This window comes from Nylanderia fulva, unplaced genomic scaffold (assembly GCF_048542155.1).
Source record: "Nylanderia fulva isolate GAGA-0341 unplaced genomic scaffold, ASM4854215v1 Scaffold580, whole genome shotgun sequence".
Taxonomy (NCBI): Eukaryota; Metazoa; Arthropoda; class Insecta; order Hymenoptera; family Formicidae; genus Nylanderia; species Nylanderia fulva.
In genome coordinates this window covers 41314-60352 of record NW_028190677.1, presented here as the reverse complement: position 1 = coordinate 60352, position 19039 = coordinate 41314, and the positions used below count along the sequence as shown (strand labels likewise).

The 19039-nt window shown below is 41.9% G+C and overlaps 1 protein-coding gene across 1 annotated transcript; it reads left to right on the top strand.

The window, feature by feature from the left end:
• Window positions 1-714: 714 nt before the first annotated feature.
• LOC146720940 (uncharacterized) lies at window positions 715-3140 on the top strand. Its single transcript, XM_085487623.1, has one exon. The coding sequence runs from the start codon at window positions 1732-1734 to the stop codon at window positions 2833-2835; it is 1104 nt and encodes a 367-aa protein (XP_085343749.1). The 5' UTR covers window positions 715-1731; the 3' UTR covers window positions 2836-3140.
• Window positions 3141-19039: the final 15899 nt, after the last annotated feature.

The window sequence follows — 19039 nt, the reverse complement described above, 5'->3', positions numbered from 1 at the left end:
AGGCGTTTGTTAAGGGCATTAGGGATGTTAACATTAAAGATAGCGAATGTATGATATCGCTTTGTCAGTTTACTGCAGATATGTCGATGACATATTTGCTATTGTTTCGAGAAATGAAATTGACAATATTTTGACACAATTTAATGGATATTATTCTAGACTGCAGTTTACTTATGAAATTGAATCTAACAATTGTATTAATTTTCTTGATACGTCCATTATAAGGGAAAACCAAAGATTAATCACGAACTGGTATCAAAAATCCATCTTTTCGGGAAGATACATTAATTTTCATTCCAATCATCCTTACAAATACAAAATTAGTACTATTCTTAGTCTCACTGATAGGTCCATTATTTTGTCTAACAGTAGATTTCATGCGCAAAATATATTGTTAGTAAAACAACTGTTATCCAATGAGTCTAATTGATTCAATTATTAATAAAAGATTGCAGCTGCTACATCTGAAATCACAAGATAATTATCCACAGAGGGGAAAGAATTCTTTTGACACTTCCAACATGGTCATTTTTCCTTTTGTAAAAGGATTGAGTGACCATGTTCAACGAACATTAAATAGCTGTGATCTGAGAGTAGTAGTTATACTAGGGGGGTTCTAACTCAGGGGCAATGAGGGGGGTGCGGGGCGGGGGGGAATCGGTGGCGAGGGGGGTGACGTCACGCGGGGGGAGGGGGTCTTATCAGTAGATAAGCTTATCTTTTGTTTATAAACATATCAGATAACCTGATAAGGGGATCATGTTACCTGATATATTTATAAACAAGATAAGATAAGGGGATCATGTTACCTGATATATTTATAAACAAGATAAGCTAAGTTTTCGAATCCAAGATAAGCGGCGTCTTTGTAAGGTATCAAAGATAAGCGGCGTCTTTGAGCGGTATCAAAGTTTTCATAAATTTTCTCCGAAGATAAGATAAAAATTCTGCGAATGGCTGCCGCATTTCGAGCGCCGACAATCAGGGGGGAGGGGGGGGGTTGCGTTTCTTCTCCTTATACGTTATCTGTATATTTCTAAGAAATATAATCAAATTCTAAGAAGGGCCACCGCTTGGCATACGCCGACAATCAAGGGGGTTGCGTTTCTTCCCCCATACGTTATCTGTATATTTCTAAGAAATATAATTAAATTCTAAGAAGGGCCGCTTGGATCCGAGCGCCAACAATCAGTTCTCTGAAAATCTAAGATAATCAAATTTTAAGAAGGGCCACCGCTTGGCATACGCCGGCAATCAAGGGGGTTGATACATGATCTATACATATATTTCTAAGAAATATCAGCGGGTAAAGTTTCAGGGCGAACAAGTTGCTGCCTGCAACCTCGCCGCTTGCGACCTCGCTGCCTGCAATCTCACCGCTTGCGGCCTGCGACATGTTTTTGCATGGGATTGTATATCACCCTCGCGGTACCTCCCCAATAAGCGGCGGTTCTTTATTGTTTATCTTAGGAAGAAATACCAGCGCCGATAACCAGCGGCTGCAGGAATTTATAAACAAAACAAGCGCCGAAAATTTACGTCATCTAAATTTTTCTCGTTCGTACGTTGACGAACAAAGGGTTGATCGGGGATATATAATGAGGACCGATGCCGCTGCCGGGCCATAGTACCACTGGCGAGCGCATGCTTCATTCGAGGTGCAAGAAAAAAAGTTTAGTGTGCAAAGAAGTTTTTTTGTAATAAGTGTGAAAAAGTGAATTTTTTACAAAAATGGAGAACGTTGAGCGCGACCTGTTGGAGCGTTCCCGCCAAGTTGCTAACTTGGGCGAATATTTCGGATGGCTGCAAGAGTGCGAAGAATTTATCACACAGCTGGAAGAACGCAGCCGTGTCAAGCGTCCGCGTCTCTCGATTGGACATAGGCAATCTCTCGTGGCGAGAATAGCGCGACTCGAGGGTGCAAAGGTGCGCTTGCAGAGACAGTATGTCGGTGAATCCATGTTTAGTGGTGGATCCATGCCTAGTGGCGGCGGCAATAACGCGCAAAGACTAGTTTGGCGCGAAATCGATACGGCGTTCGATAGCCGTATACTGACCGGTGCGGTAATTAACGCAGACTATATCGAACCGCGTCAATTTTTGGAAAATGCCAAAGACATTATAGTCGAGAACGTGGAGAATGTGCTGCAGAGACACATCAGTGTAAAAGTGAACACTGTTTTCAACGGTGAATTTGTGTCCGGTGACAAGCGTGCCAATAAAAGTATTAACACAAGAAACTTTGAACTCTTTCGCACGTCCGATGTACGCGAGTGGTACGAGCGCCGCGTAATCGAGCCCACGCTAGCATCGCTAGAAGAGTTCCAGGAACGCGATAGCGGCTGGGCATTGTCGCGGATAATAGATTTGACAGTGAATGTAAATAAGTACAATCCAATGCGCGCGGGATGTTATGTCAAATTACCGCAAAAAATTATGGCAAAGAGAGCGGTGGTTAATGTGCAATCAGCGGACAATGCGTGTTTTGCATGGTCGGTGGTGGCCGCTCTTTACCCTGCTGAAATAAACACGGGTCGAGAATCCTCTTATCCACATTACACAACAGTGCTGAATCTCCAAAACATTGAGTTTCCAGTGACTGTGAATCAAATTAAAAAGTTTGAACTTGCAAACGACATCTCCGTGAATGTGTACATCATCGAGAACGAGAACATCGTCCCGTTGCGTCTTTCGGAAAAAAAGAAGGACAGGCACGTCAATCTGCTGTACGTGGAGGACGAACACGGGCATTTCGCGTGCATAAAAAATCTGTCTCGTCTCGTGAGCTCGCAACTGAGCAAAAAGAAATGTAGAAAATTTATTTGCGATCGGTAAGTATATAGTAAACTTAAATTATATTTAAAATATTTCTAATTAAATTTTTTATTTTTTACAGATGTTTACACTATTTCGGAGCGGCGGATAAATTGCAAGCGCATACGGAAGATTGCGGGAAATTGAACGACTGTGCTATCCAGTTGCCAAGCGACAAGGACAAGTGGCTCAGCTTCGACAATTACACGAGGAAGGAGCGGCTGCCGTTTGTAGTGTACGCCGACCTCGAGTGTGTTTTGGCAAAGACCGAAGATGCCAAAAATCATCAACACCATCAAGTGTTCAGCATCGCGTATTACGTACAGTGTTCGTATGACAGTTCGTTGTCCGCGTACAATTCCCGCCGTAGTGTCGATTGCGTCGCGTGGTTCGCCGAACAGCTTAAAAATTTAGCAATCCGCGTAAAAAATATTTTAACGACCAATGTCCCCATGGTAAATTTAACGCCTGACGAGTGGTTAAAATTTCGCACCGCGACGCATTGTCACATTTGTGAGAAACCGTTTGACGAAGACGATACACGCGTCCGCGATCATTGCCACCTCACCGGGCGGTACAGGGGTCCCGCGCACTCAAATTGTAACTTAAATTACAAAGAATCATTTTGTATTCCTATAGTCTTTTACAATCTGTCCGGCTACGACGCGCATTTCATTATCGAGGACATAGCCACAGCGTTCGAAGGGGAAATCGAATTATTGCCGATAACAAAGGAAAAATACATTTCATTCTCGAAGACTGTTAAATTGACACAAGACAAAAATGCAAAAAATTATATTAAATTACGGTTCATAGACTCATATAAATTTCTCAGCGCTAGTCTCGACAAATTAGCGTCATTTTTGGATAAAGATAAACTAAAAATTTTACATTCGGAATATCAAAATTTAACTAGTGAAAAATTCAATTTATTGACACGAAAGGGTGTCTTTCCATACGAATACATTGACTGCGTGGACAGATTACAAGACACACGTTTACCGCCGCGCGACTCATTTTACAGTTCCCTGACCGGCGACACAGTATCCGAGAATGATTACGCGCACGCCGAGACCGTCTGGAGCCGATTCTCCCTTCGAACGCTAGGCGAATATAGCGATTTATATTTAAAAATTGATGTCTTGTTATTAGCCGATATATTTGAGAATTTTCGCGATAGTTGTATAAAAAGTTACGGACTCGATCCCGCGTATTATTATACTCTCCCCGGATATACATGGGACGCCATGTTAAAACATACAAATATAAAATTTGAATTATTAACAGACATTGACATGGTAATGTTTGTCGAACGAGGTATACGCGGCGGCCTTAGTCAATGTTCAGGCCGATACGCACAGGCTAATAACAAGTACATGCAATCGTACGACCCATCGAAACCCTCATCGTACCTAATGTATTTCGATGTAAATAATTTGTACGGATGGGCAATGTGTCAACCATTGCCATATGCCGATTTTCGGTGGGTCGACGATATATCGAATTTTGACGTATCATCTATCGCGTTCGATTCGCCTATAGGCTATGTTCTCGAAGTAGATTTAGAGTATCCGCGGCATCTTCATGACGCGCACATTGACCTACCGTTTTGCCCGACGCGCGATAAGCCGCCCGGCAAGCGGGAGTATAAACTCCTCGCAACGCTTTACGATAAGAAGCGCTACGTAATACACTATCGTAATCTACAGCAGTGCACGCGCCACGGGCTACGCATAACAAAAATATATCGCATACTACAATTCACGCAGTCAGCGTGGCTTCAAAAATACATCGAACTCAACACACAGTTTAGAACACGAGCGAAAAACGATTTTGAAAAAAATTTATATAAATTGATGAATAATGCGGTATTTGGCAAGACGATGGAAAATGTGCGCAATCATGTGAATGTAAAATTATTAACAAAATGGGACGGACGGTACGGTGCGGAGGCAATGATCGCTAAACCAAATTTTCATAGTACTAGCATATTTTCGGAAAAATTAGTTGCCATAGAATTACGCAAACTCGAAGTTAAAATCTACAAACCAATCTACGTCGGCATGTGCATACTCGACGTATCAAAAGTATGTCTTTATGAATTTCACCACGAATACATGTCACCGCTCTATCGTGACAATTGTAGAGTAATGTACACCGACGGATAGTTTAATATATCAAATTAAATGTCATGATGTCTATGAAAATTTGAAACGTGATATCGCTCGATTCGATACCAGCGATTACGCCGCGAATAATGCGTACGGTATACCGCTCGCGAATAAAAAGGTGCCGGGTCTGATGAAAGATGAGAATAACGGCGCGATAATGACCGAATTCGTCGGGCTTAGAGCAAAAATGTATGCTTTGCGGGTGGATGGTAAAAAGGACACTAAAAGGCAAAAGGTGTCAAAAGTAGATATGTTACGGGATAGTATGCTGCACTTTAACAATCTTAAACACCTCGGTTGTCCAATTTGGCGTGTATCCCTTCTCGAAAAGTTGTTTGTACTTGCTGACGCGTACCTGATCACCTACTTTGAACTTTGCCGGGCCCGCGATTTTTACACGATTGTACACGGTAGCCAAGAGTCTTTCGGCGATCGCGGGGGTAACGTCGGCGGGTCGCATACCAATCGTTCGATGCTTGCGTCCGTTGTAATCTGATACGAGACGTGGCAGCATGTCGAACCACTTGTAAGTACCATTCAGCGTAAACATCTTCCACATGTCGTTCTTTAGCGTGCGATTGAATCGTTCGACGACCGACGCCTTCAATATCGAATATGTAGAATAGTGATTAATGTCATGTCTTCGCATAAGTCGTTGCACATCGGCGTTGTAAAATTCCTTTCCGTTATCGGTTTGCATGTTTTTCGGGCATCTCTTGCTATCCCGAATTATCTTGGCGATTGCGTCAGCTGTCTCGCTTCCTCCTTTACTCTTGAGTGGTACAGCCCACGCATACTTGCTCAACACATCGATGATGGTGAGTATGTAGTGGTAACCTCTGTTGAAACGGGAGTATGGACGCATCTCGACAATGTCGGCTTGCCACAGATCATCGTATCCTCGCACTATGACATGTCTTCGAGGGAAATTTTTTCTCGCTGACGCGTGCAACTCGTTTACCAACTGCCGTCTCTCAAACTATGTTGCTCGTTGTTATTTTCACTATTCATTCTCGTTCTTTCGGGTTCTTTCGGGTTCGTGCCTCGTTGTTTCGGGTTTTTTCAGGTTCTTTTGCGTTCGTGCCTCGTTCTTTCGGGTTCGTGCCTCGTTGTTTCGGGTTTTTTCGGGTTCTTTCGGGTTCGTGCCTTGTTCTTTTGGGTTCTTTGGGGTTCGTTGTTTCGGGTTGTTTCGGGTTCGTGCCTCGTTGTTTCGGGTTCTTTTGCGTTCGTGCCTCGTTCTTTCGGGTTCGTGCCTCGTTGTTTCGGGTTAAATTCTCGTTGTTTCGGATTCGTGCCTTGTTCTTTCGGGTTCTTTCGGGTTCTTTCGGGTTAAATTCTCGTTCTTTCGGGTTCGTGCCTCGTTCTTTCGGGTTCTTTTGGGTTCGTTGTTTCGGGTTTTTTCGGGTTAAATTCTCGTTGTTTCGGGTTCTTTCGGGTTCGCGCCTCGTTCTTTTGCGTTCTTTCGGGTTCGTTGTTTCGGGTTAAATTCTCGTTCTTTTGGGTTAAATTCTCGTTCTTTCGGGTTAAATTCTCGTTCTTTCGGGTTCGTGCCTCGTTCTTTCGGGTTCGTGCCTCGTTGTTTCGGGTTAAATTCTCGTTGTTTTGGTGTTCTTTCACGTTCGTACCACGTTGTTTCAGGTTCTTTCACGTTCGTTCACTCACGTCCTTGGCCCATTCGAAAATCGTTCCTGACTCGATCACAGCCTCGTCCCAAGTCGTTTCTGATCCGTTCGTAGCCCGCCTTGGCCCGTTCGCAGCCGTCCCTGACCTGTTCGCAACCCTTACTGAGTTGTTGATAGCCTTTTATGTAACCTTTAAGGACTTGTTCGTAGCCTCGTTCGCAACCCTGTTTGACATGATCGTAACCTCGCTCGTAGCGGTCGCGTTCACCACCGTTTCCAGGTCGTTCACTGCTGCTTCCGGATCGTTCACTGCTGCTTCCAGGTCGGTCACTGATGCCACTCATTGTTGTTTGGTAGCACGCTGATAATCCTTCGTAGCTGTTCAACAATTGTTTGCAACCACTCGAGAATGTTTTCTAGACGTTTCACAACTGTTTGATAGACGTTTCTGAGCCAACCGCTCATTAGATGTCTGAGGTAGTGTTTGGCGCACGCAGAAGCTCTTTTGTCGCAGTTTCCAACGCTCGTACATCCTTCTCTAACGCAGCCAGCTTCTCATCTGACTCTTTCTGTTGGATCATCAATGTTTTAAAGCACTCTTCCAGGTACAATTTGTTGACGACATCGGTATCCGCCTCAGGTTGCGCTACACGGCGAATCTTGCGCGATCTCGCGTCATAATCTGTAGCGACGCGATGCAGAGCGTTTTTGCGCACGCATTTTCTAATCAATCTATACCAGTGGTTCTTAACCTTTTTGAAGTCACGGAACACTTTTGATTATAAAGAAAATTTGCGGAACACAAAAATCACTAAGGTCATAAAATGAATAATAAAAATGTGCATAAACATATCTTTTATTAAAAATTATAAATTACAGATTACATAACAGTAAAAAAAACATTAATTAAAAAAATTATGTTCATAAAATTTGCAACTAAAGTAACTCTTTTATAAACTCTTCATAAACTTTTTTATAAACAGCTCTTTCATAAAAATGGAACTTTTCAAATCAATTTTAATGTGATACCTGAGCTTGTCGACTTTTACAAATTTCAGCAATATCAGGTCTAATATGTGATATAGCTACCCTTATTTCTTCATCTATATTAGTAAGTCTTTCACGTTTTTTAGTTTTTATGTTGGTGACCGTTGAGAAACCGAGCTCACACAAATACGATGTTGAAAACTGTAATAAAATTTTCAATGCTTTTGTGTAGAGACCTGGGTATTCAGCTTGGATAGAAATCCAAAATTCCTCAAGAGTTATTTCACAGAATTTTATTTTTAAAGTACGATCTGTTGACAAGGCAATTAATTCTTCTTCTTCTTGTAACGAAAATTCCCAACTCGATGTATTAACTGTGCCAAATGGATTTCGTATCCAGTCAAAATTTTCTGTATTTAAAGAAGGAAAGTAACTTGTAATCTTTTCTTCCAATAGTGTTAAATGTTCTATTATAACGGAAATAATTTCCTCGACATTTTTATTATGAAGCGAAGTAAACATATCTACTGTATTTTTTTCTGATATGCGATTTTTCCAAAAAGATATTTTTTTTTGAAATGCTGACAGTTTGTCAGTGGATGTCAAAATATTTTCATTTTTTCCTTGGATACTTGTATTAACGCTATTTAAATAATTAAAAATATCAGCTAAGTATGCCATTTTAGAACACCAAATATCATTTTCAAGACATTTTACAAAAGCATCTGTAGTTGTACCTTCATTTTGAAAAAAGGCCAACAATTCATTCTTAAGTTCTAAAACTCGGCATAGCACTTTACCTCTGGATAACCATCTTATTTCAGTGTGCAAAAGCAAAGATTCGTATTGAGCTTCCATAGATATGCAAAGTTTTTTAAAAAGGCGTGTTTTTAAAGGTCTTGATTTAATGTAATTTACCATATGTATAACTTGGTCTAGTACAGATTTTAATGTTGCTGGTAATGTTTTTGAAACTAGAGATTCTCTATGCAGAAAACAGTGCGTAAATATAATATTTGAGTTTCTTGTCTTTGCAAGAGTAACAAATTCTTTAATACGGCCTACCATTGATGGAGCACCATCCGTACAAATTCCTACACATAGCTCCCATGATATTTTAAATTTTTCAAAATATGACGTAATAGAGTCAAAAACATCTTGTCCTGTTGTACGTTCAGTAAGTTCTCTACAGCATAGAAATTGATTCACTATTTCGTTTTTGTGAATGAAACGAACGAATCCTAATATATGAGCTTTACCGCTAATATCAGTGGACTCGTCAATTTGTAAAGCAAAATATCGTTTAGAAAGTTTATCGACAACTGTTTTTTCAATATCATCTGACATATTTTTAATTCTATTTTTTATTGTATCGTTAGAATGAGGAATTTTCATAATTTCCTCTTTTGCTTTGTCGCCAAACATAATTTTTACTATTTCACAACATGCTGGTAAAATAAGAGACTCTGCTATGGTATGTGATTTTAACTTTACAGCAATTAATTCAGCTACCTTATATGACGCAAGTTGTGCCTTGTCGGAAATTTTAACAGTTTTTTCAAAATGTTTTACTTGTTTAACTTGCATGTCCATCAGTTTTTTAAAATAATCTTTAGTTTTTGAAGCAAGATTGGCGTGCTTCGTAGTAAAGTGGCGTTTCAACTTAGCAGGAGCCATTGCGCTATTAGACAGTTTTTCTCCACATATAAGACACTGTGGAATTTGACATTCTTCCTCACCGGTCCAAGTAAAACCCAAATTTAAATATTCGTCCGAGTACTGTCTATTAATTTTTCTTATTTTACTACGTATAATTTTGTCTTCTGTATGACAAGTATTTGCAGCAACATCATTACTACTACTTCCACTTGTACTTGCTCCATCATTAATATTTTGCTCAGTATCACGTTTCCGTTTAATAATAAATTTATTCATTGTACGCTATTACGTTGATATAAATTTCTTTCTGAAATAATAAATTTTAACTAAAAAATGAAAATAATTATTAAAGTTATTTATTAATAAAAAATGTATTACCTGATCTTATATGTGAGAGATCTAAGTTAAAGATGTTATCAATTATAATGTTTATACACAACACACAAACCAAATACACATCAAAAATGGACTTTGTCAAATCAAATGAACGACTAGAACAGAGACGCTTAGAAACGTTTAGATAGTTTACTGAAGAGCTTACTCGAAAATGCAAGTCGTATCTTGTCTGCATCGTCAACAGACGCAGCGACAGTCGAAACACGCGATCGGCGGCTCGGCCGTCGAACCTTGAACGGAAGGGGGAGGAGGGGAGGACAGTAGAGGAGTTGCCGCGTCGCTTCAGAAATCGGCCTGAATTGCCTTGAAACCGAAATGTGCATCTAGTACCGAGCATTATCCTAACTAGTACGCCGCGCTTTTGCGGAACACTTGTAAGAAGTTCGCGGAACACCGGTTAAGAACCACTGATCTATACCATTGATCGTTTGTACCAGGGGTTGCATCATTTCTCCTCTCGAATAATCCAAATTTATTGATAGACATTTTTTTCAATGCTTTGTAAAGTGTCACACGATGAACTGAATAGATTGTCGGGAACCTTGTTTAATTTATAATAATGCCCGCTTCCCGCAGTTCCTCGATAATCGACAAGATCTCGTTGTCATGCGCGTTGTTGCCAGCTTAGTGCGAAGCATCGAGCAATCGTAGGCGATCCACTAGCTCGTTGGGGTCGTCCCAGTGCACGTAATCAATCTTATTGTTGGTTAGCGTCATAGCGCGAGGCATTCCCATGCCAGATTTTGGGTCGTCCGATTCCACCCGCGTCAACGGTGCGATTATATATTTGTACTTGTCCCCCTTGCTACTCTTCACACGGCCTTGCACATCAAAATTGCGTTTATGCGCATTTGTCGCCAATAATATATGTTTGTATTTTTGCAAATCATCCTCCTGGTAATCAGGTCTTTTCTTGAAGATCAACTCGTACAATCCGGGCGTTCCAATGTACCGCGTGTCGCCTATGATTATATTGTCATCTTTGTCAATCGCGAATCGCTTGTTTCCGATGCGCATTTCATTCTCGTCGAAATAGACTCCGTATACATTATCAATTTCTTTCTTCTCATCAGCACCGAGGAGAGCGTCCATGTACTTTTGTCCTAATGGCCCCCAATCCTTTCGCATCATTTGTCGACCTTCCAACGATCTTAACCAGTGTCGAAGGGATATTTCGGGCGGGTTACGCGTGGTTTCGAAAACATTTTCGTCTACGAGTGTTTTGGGTATCACAGGTTGTGCGTTTTTCGATGTAGATGTTGTCGGCAATGAAGCGTCCAATGGCTTCGAAATATCATATTTTCTTTTTTTCAATGTCTCCTCCTCCTCCTCTTTATATCGCTTGATGGTTTTATGTTTACTCTTTTTCGGTGTTTCCCCCTCATACCGTGTCTCGATCTTCACACCGTCGTCGTCGTCGGTGTTAGGCTCGTTTTTCACCGAAATCGTCGCGTTGTCGACAATCTTTTGTAGCGGCTCGATAATAGGTTTAAAATGAGTCTTGACGGTGATATCATCATCGATCTTTCCGGTCTTCAGAGCGCGGTGTTTCTTGCGGATCGATTCGGCCGTCTTCGCAATCTCCTTGGCTACTTTTTCACGCTCGCGAATATTATCAACCATGTCGGCAGCACTCTCTCTGGAGTTTCTCTCGATCGGGAGGATTGTTGGCGACGACTAATGGCTCTGCGGTATCGCGAACTCGTTAAATCCTTTTCTGTATCGCCCGTTCGAAAGCGAGCTGTCCTTGTCTATCACTAGAAATCCATACTTTTGTTGCCAACATGTACGACATAACTCACTGAAATCCTCATACGACATGTCGGTATTCACGTGATCGTTGTACACGTGCTTCAAATTGGTGGCGTCCTGTTTAAACAGGATTAGCAGGTTCGCGTTGTCGCGTATAAGATGTTTCGGTATTCTCGCGTATGTCTGACAGAGATAAAAGCAGTCGATGTTCGAGTGGCGCCCCATTGAGAAGTACTCTCTTATCGTATCTTGCTTGTCGCATGCCACGTCATCAAAGACAAAAATTGAATTTGGATAAGCCTCGCTCGGTGGAATGACGTCACTGTTATTGGAGAATGTAAAGTAGCCGATTTCGTCAATCGGCGTCAATAAATCTTCCAAATAGCGATATTTCGGCTGTTGCAGCGATTTAGAGTACACGTACACGTTCTCGAAACGCACACCGTGCGGACTTTCCAGCAGGCTTATCAACACGTTGGTTTTACCGCAGTTTGAGGGGCCGCAAACAATCGCGCGTATAGTTGTCGGTAGTATCGTACCGTGTTTGCGCACACCTTCGTTCACGCTGCAAGCGTACTCTGTCGTCGTAATTCATCACTCGTATCGTCAGAGGTTGTTGCACGAATTTCATTTTCTCACTCCCGATTTGACCTCCAACGTCCGCCTATTTATAGCTGCGCGGACTCGCGCTTTGCTCAGTAATGTCTAGAGATTGCAACGGATGTCAACGAAAATAGGCACAGGTCTATTAAATCGTGCGATAAACGCACTTCCGGTCGAGCTTCATATTCGCGGCTATCAATTTTGCGGCCCGGGAACTCGTTTGGAAAAGCGATTGGCTAGAGGTGATCAAGGTGTCAACCCATTGGACGCGGCGTGCCGTGAACACGATATAGCGTACTTTCGGAGCAGCGAACTCACCGAGAGACACGCGGCGGATAAGGTACTCGCCGAGAAAGCGAAAACTCGCATCGTCGCGAAAGACTCGAGTCTCGGTGAGAGAGCCGCGGCCGCAGTTGTCTGGACAGCGATGAAGGCCAAGACGAAGCTCGGCATGGGCTTGAAAACGAAAAAGAGGACGAAGAAGAGGAGGATACTTTCGGCAGCGAAACGAGGCGGATTTTTGCCGATTTTACCTAATGCTGGGCGCGCTCGGATCCCTGGTTGGCGGAGCGGCTGGCGTAGCAAAAGCGGTAAACGACAATAAAGCCGCGCAACGTCAGTTGCAAGAGATACTACGCCACAATCGCGCCATGGAAGGCCGCGGACTGTATCTCGCCCCTTACAAATATGGACGAGGAGCGAAGAAAAAAAAAAAACGTCAAAAAAACGTTAAAAATGCCGAAAGGTGTAACTACAAATGTGCAATTGCTACAACTTGCAAAACGTATGCACATTCCATACTTTAGAGGTGTATTTATGCGCAATAATTTACCGATAAATGGCGCGCGAGAAAATGAGAGTGGTATCGTTAATCTAGACAGTACAGACGGTCCTGGCACTCATTGGGTGGCGTATGCTAAAAGAGGAATTCGCGCAATCTATTTCGACAGTTTTGGCAATCTTCGACCACCCGAGGAATTGGTGCGATATTTAAATGTGCCGAAATTGGAATACAATTACACCTCTTATCAAACCTATGATCAGAGTATCTGCGGACAGTTGTGCTTGCAGTTTCTCCGAGAGATTGAATTTTAGTTCAACTTGCAGCAAATTTAAAGACTGACATTGCGCTATTTAACTCAGTTTTGTCAACATGTCGCTAACACTAACATTGACTGGGAAGAGTAGCGTTCTCGCGGCGACCTACTTTCCGCCCATAGATTTGAGCGACGCGGACTACGAGCTCGGTCTGACGGATTTTGAAACTTATCACACTATATCGAATGTGAATTCCTCGAATAATAAATTTTACTACGGCACAGACGATGCGGAAATTACGATTCCCGAGGGATCGTACGAGCTGCAAGCGATACATGAATTTTTGAAACGCGCACTTTCCCGAAAACATAATGCTGTTAGCGATAAAGGTGTCGACGATGACGATTATCCAATCGTGCTCCGCGCTAATTACAATACGATGAGAAGCGAGATCAAGTGTGCCTACAGAATAAACTTTAGCATGCCCAACAACATTGGATCGCTGCTGGGATTCTCGAATCGTATACTGCAACCGCGAAAATGGCACAAATCGAACATGGCGATTAATATTATCAACGTGAACATTATCCGCATAGAGTGTAACGTGACCGCGGGTGCATACAGCAACGATAAACTCGTTCACACGATACACGAATTTTCACCGAGCGTACCACCAGGATATAAGATATCGGAAACGCCGGCGCAGATCATTTACCTGCCGGTCTTCGTACGGAGCATTACTGATTTAGTGTTACGCGTTACTGACCAGGAGGGACGATTGCTCGATTTTCGAGGTGAAGAGATAACAATTAGATTGCACGTACGACGGCGGGCCACCCTCGTGCGACGGGATGCTCGTGTTGAATAAAGACACGAAGAACACAATCAGACCAGCAGCAACATCATTCGCTAATATCAAATCAACTACGAAGAAGAGACTCACCTCGTCAAACGTTGCGTTTTTACAATCTTTGGGATTTGCGGTGCGCGCCATCTGAACAATGACTGAGATTCTCAACATCGAGGAAGAGCCAGTCTTTGACTGATCGCATCGTCAAGATTGAGACTCACACATACAACCCGTTTACCAACACAACATTTGGATACAGCGACGAGATAAGAATACCCATACAACAACAGGATTTATATACATTGCTGTATGAGAGTTTCCTCTACATCGAGGGAGAACTGCGGATAAATCATCCAGTTGAGGGATCCAATGTGATGCTGGGAAATAATTGCGTCGCATTCATGTTTGACGAAATTCGCTATGAGCTCGATGGTGTGGAGATTGATCGCAACAGAAATGTGAGAATAAAAAGTCTGCTGAAAAACTATGTAACAATGTCATCCGACAGAAGCGTGATTATGCGAAATGCTGGCTGGGATAGCCCGACTACTGTGAATGGATACTTTAATTTTTGTGTGCCGCTGCACATGTTGCTGGGATTTTGCGAGGATTACAAACGCGTTGTTATTAATGCGCGTCATGAGTTGATCCTAATACGAGCGCGCAACGACAATAATTGCCTGTATGGCAATTCTGCACTGGAGCCTGTGATCAACATATTCAAGATACAATGGCGAATGCCACACGTGTTGTTGAGCGAGATTAAGAAGCTGTCGATGCTGCGCGCTCTGGAAAGCGGACGTTACCTCAGCATGGGTTTCCGCTCGTGGGATCTATACGAATTTCCGCTATTGCAGCGTACGACCAAGCATTCGTGGGCCATTAAGACCGCGACTCAACTGGAGAAGCCGCGATATGTAATTTTTGCTCTGCAGACGGGGCGTAAAAATGTCATGTCCGAGGATACGAGTCGATTCGACGACTGTAAATTAACCAAAGTGAAACTCTATCTGAACTCGGAATGTTATCCGTACGACGATATGAATCTGGATTTCGATAGAAACAGATGGTCGATTCTGTATGACACGTATGCGCATTTCTGCAAAAATTATTACGGATACGAGTATCTCGAGCCGAGCCTCACCATCACGCGGTTTTTACAAAACGGTCCGTTTGTGATTATCGATTGTTCTCGACAAAACGAATCGGTCAAGAGCGCAACGGTGGATGTGAGATTGGAATTTGAGTGTAAGGAGAATATACCTAATAATACCACTGCGTACTGCCTCATCATGCACGATCGTGTGATCCAATACAACCCGTTGACCAACGTTGTGCGCAAAATCACCTAAAAATGTTTACACAACTACGCGTGTGAAAGAGGGGGAGGAGGATACATAATCAAGATGATGTGAGATGTCTGATGTTAGTGAAGTAATACCTCTCGACTGACTCACATCGAAGAGATCATGTCCGCACCAACGTTTGTCGACCTGCAAGGATTTATACTAAACAAACAATTTATCGTAAAGGAAGCGGCAATCCTGAGAAGAGGATATATCCTGTCGCACTATTTCTTCGCATGCCCTGTGCCATGGAGCGTGCTTATAAAGTCGGAAAGGCGTCAGGCCTCGTGGCTAACTCAACATCATCACAGCTTACAATGGGAGGATGGAAATGTTCCATACGGCATGGCTCAGCGCTTGATTACGGCAGCTATCGTTGGCATAAATGAGCAAGAAGACGATGAAGAGTCCTCTCTCGTGTATGTAAAAGGACTCGAAAAGCGAGAATGGCTGGCCGAAATAATGGACGATGCAAGCAGCGGTTTCACCATTGAGACCTTGGATGCCATATATGAAGATGTACCTGCATTAAATAAGTTAGATCCCACATATACTCTACGGTGTAATAAACATGTAAAAAATTGCATGTTACAAAATGTATTTAAATTATTTAATTGGTGGTCGGCCGCAAAATCCAGGCTTGGATCCGACGATCATCCGTTTTTTGAATAAACATATTATTTACATACTATTCTCTTTGTTATTTTTCCTAACCAGATATTTCTAAGAAATTTTTTCTCCTAATATTTTAAATATTTCTCACGCAATCGTATTTCTAAGAATTTCTTTTACCCCCACTACTTTTAAAAATTTCTCACGCAATCGTATTTCTAAGAATTTCTTTTACCCCCACTACTTTTAAAAATTTCTCACGCAATCGTATTTCTAAGAATTTCTTTTACCCCCACTACTTTTAATAATTTGTCTTTCCCTCCAGAATATATTTCTAAGAATCCCCCTCTCCTAATATTTTAAATATTTCTCTTTGTTCTTTCCCTCCAGATATATTTCTAAGAATCCCCTTCTCCTAATATTTTAAAAATGACCGTTACTCGATTATTAGTACTTTTATACGATCAGTCTTTCGTTGACCGTTCTAACTGGTGGTTCACTTTTTAATACCCTCGAGAAAAATATTCTGCACCAAAAAAGCAGCAGCATGAATTACTACATGCCGAGACGCGATGAAACGTGCGAGAAGAAATGCGACGAGTAAGTATAACTTTTTCTATTTTATATATTTTATATTTTTTCTATTTTTATATTTTTTTATGAGTTATAATTTTTTTTTTTCCTAATTTAGTTTTAATTTCTTTTTCCTAATTTTTTTACAGCGTTTCGCTGGAGTCTCGTGCGGTTCGTATACTTGGAAGACGATACGCATTGACGGCAACGGAATTCAAATTCCTCGAAATCGGCATCAGAGTGGATCCGTCGAGTTACGTGGAGATCGCCATAGGAGATCATCGGGGAAAACAGCTATTACTATCTCTCGAAACGTGGAAAGGACTCTACGAGCAACGCCACGCTATTCACAATTACCTGAACAATGACTTCTCCTCCAACAACGATGTGTATAATTGTATAAGTGTCGGGCCGCTAACAGTGCGATTTCACAAGATAAACGGCACCAAGCTCATAAGTCTCGAATCAGCGGACGTGCGCATGATGATGGTCGAATCGACGTTACATCGTATGTTCGAGCTCGATTCATGTATCGAAATAATGTACGATCGATTGACGAGGCTCATCGCAACGGTTGATATCAAATATACTCAATTCTCTAATATTGCATCCACTGTAACGAATGCGAGAGAATTGTCGAATGCGATACGCGCTAGCAATGCCTTCAACATGCACCAACTTGTCGATTGCGAGCTGGTGGCTTTAGTTTTTAATATGTAATAAAACTTTATATATAATTATGTATTAAATATAAGACGAATAAATACTTATATGTATATCATGGTGTACTTTATTTGCGCGCCACCCGTTACATACTTTGCGAGAGAGCAATCACTAGAAAAGAAAGAGACAGCGCGCGAGAGAGAGATCGGATGTGGCGGCGAGAGAGAGAGAGAGATTCGACGGCTCGCGGCGAGAGAGATTCGGCTCGGGCCTGTGGCGAGAGAGAGACGGCGAATTAAGACGCGAGAGAGAAAGAAGACGGGCTGCAGCGAGAGACGTACGCGAGAGAGAGAAAAAGAGAGAGCTTTTAAAATAATTTTTAATAATTTCTTTATATTTTCCTAATATTTAAAAGGGAACAAGAGGTAAGGACATTTTAATCTAAAATAAATACACTCATTTGATAATAATATTTTTTTTAATCTATAAAATATGTGTAAATTTACATTTGTGTGTGTGTGTGTGTGTGTGTACTTGTGCATGTGTTACAGAAGAGATAAGGACCCCACGGTTCGTCACTTCCGCGGTATTTATTGACTCCAAACCCTCTCTACTGTGTGTGTGTAAATATAAAAATAAAAAATAATATATGTAAAATACAAAATTAAAAAATATAAAAATATAAAAATAAGGATATAAATGAAAAATAAAAAATAAAATAATTTACATTATGGACGATTGGGGTGACGACGGTGATTGCGACGGTGTTTGCGACGGTGATTGCGACGGTGATTGCGGCGGTGACGGCGGCGGTGACGGCGGTGTAGGCTGAGGGCTAACATCGTACAGGTCTGGTAGAGTGAAAAGCTGCACCAGACCCCAATCGAGCAGGTCGGCCTCGTCGTCGCCTCTTAAAAATGCGTCCCAATCGAACATCTCTGGAACCATTATTGGAACGTATGGTTCATCTGTAAACATAACAATTATTAATTTAAAAATATAACAATTATTAATTTAAATATATAATACAATATTATAAATCACACTTTTTCACACTTTTAACCTCAGCCTATTTTCGCTGACATTCGCTGCAATCCCTGATCATCGGTGCTGGACCGTCAATATGCGTTCGCATCCACGGCCGATTGTAATGTTCGAGGCAACGACGATATGTCTGAACCTCCGGATCCGTCTTGATATGCTCCGGAAGCTTGTCCCACAAATGCTCTACGAAATATCCGCACTTTTGCAGTAAAACAATCTTCGGAATATATTGTAACTGTTCGGCACTTAAACTGAGAATGTCGGAAGCACTTGATAGTATTACAAACATCTTGAATGAAGAGAGCGTGCGCTCGCCAGTGGTACTATGGCCCGGCAGCGGCATCGGTCCTCATTATATATCCCCGATCAACCCTTTGTTCGTCAACGTACGAACGAGAAAAATTTAGATGACGTAAATTTTCAGCGCTTGTTTTGTTTATAAATTCCTGCAGCCGCTGGTTATCGGCGCTGGTATTTCTTCCTAAGATAAACAATAAAGAACCGCCGCTTATTGGGGAGGTACCGCGAGGGTGATATACAATCCCATGCAAAAACATGTCGCAGGCCGCAAGCGGTGAGATTGCAGGCAACGAGGTCGCAAGCGGCGAGGTTGCAGGCAGCAACTTGTTCGCCCTGAAACTTTACCCGCTGATATTTCTTAGAAATATATGTATAGATCATGTATCAACCCCCTTGATTGTCCGGCGTATGCCAAGCGGTGGGCCCTTCTTAAAATTTGATTATCTTAGATTTTCAGAGAACTGATTGTTGGCGCTCGGATCCAAGCGGCCCTTCTTAGAATTTAATTATATTTCTTAGAAATATACAGATAACGTATGGGGGAAGAAACGCAACCCCCTTGATTGTCGGCGTATGCCAAGCGGTGGCCCTTCTTAGAATTTGATTATA

Coding starts and splice junctions, on each gene's coding strand:
- LOC146720940 (XM_085487623.1), top strand. CDS start 1,732: ATGGAGAACGTTGAGCGCGACCTGTTGGAGCGTTCCCGCCAAGTTGCT.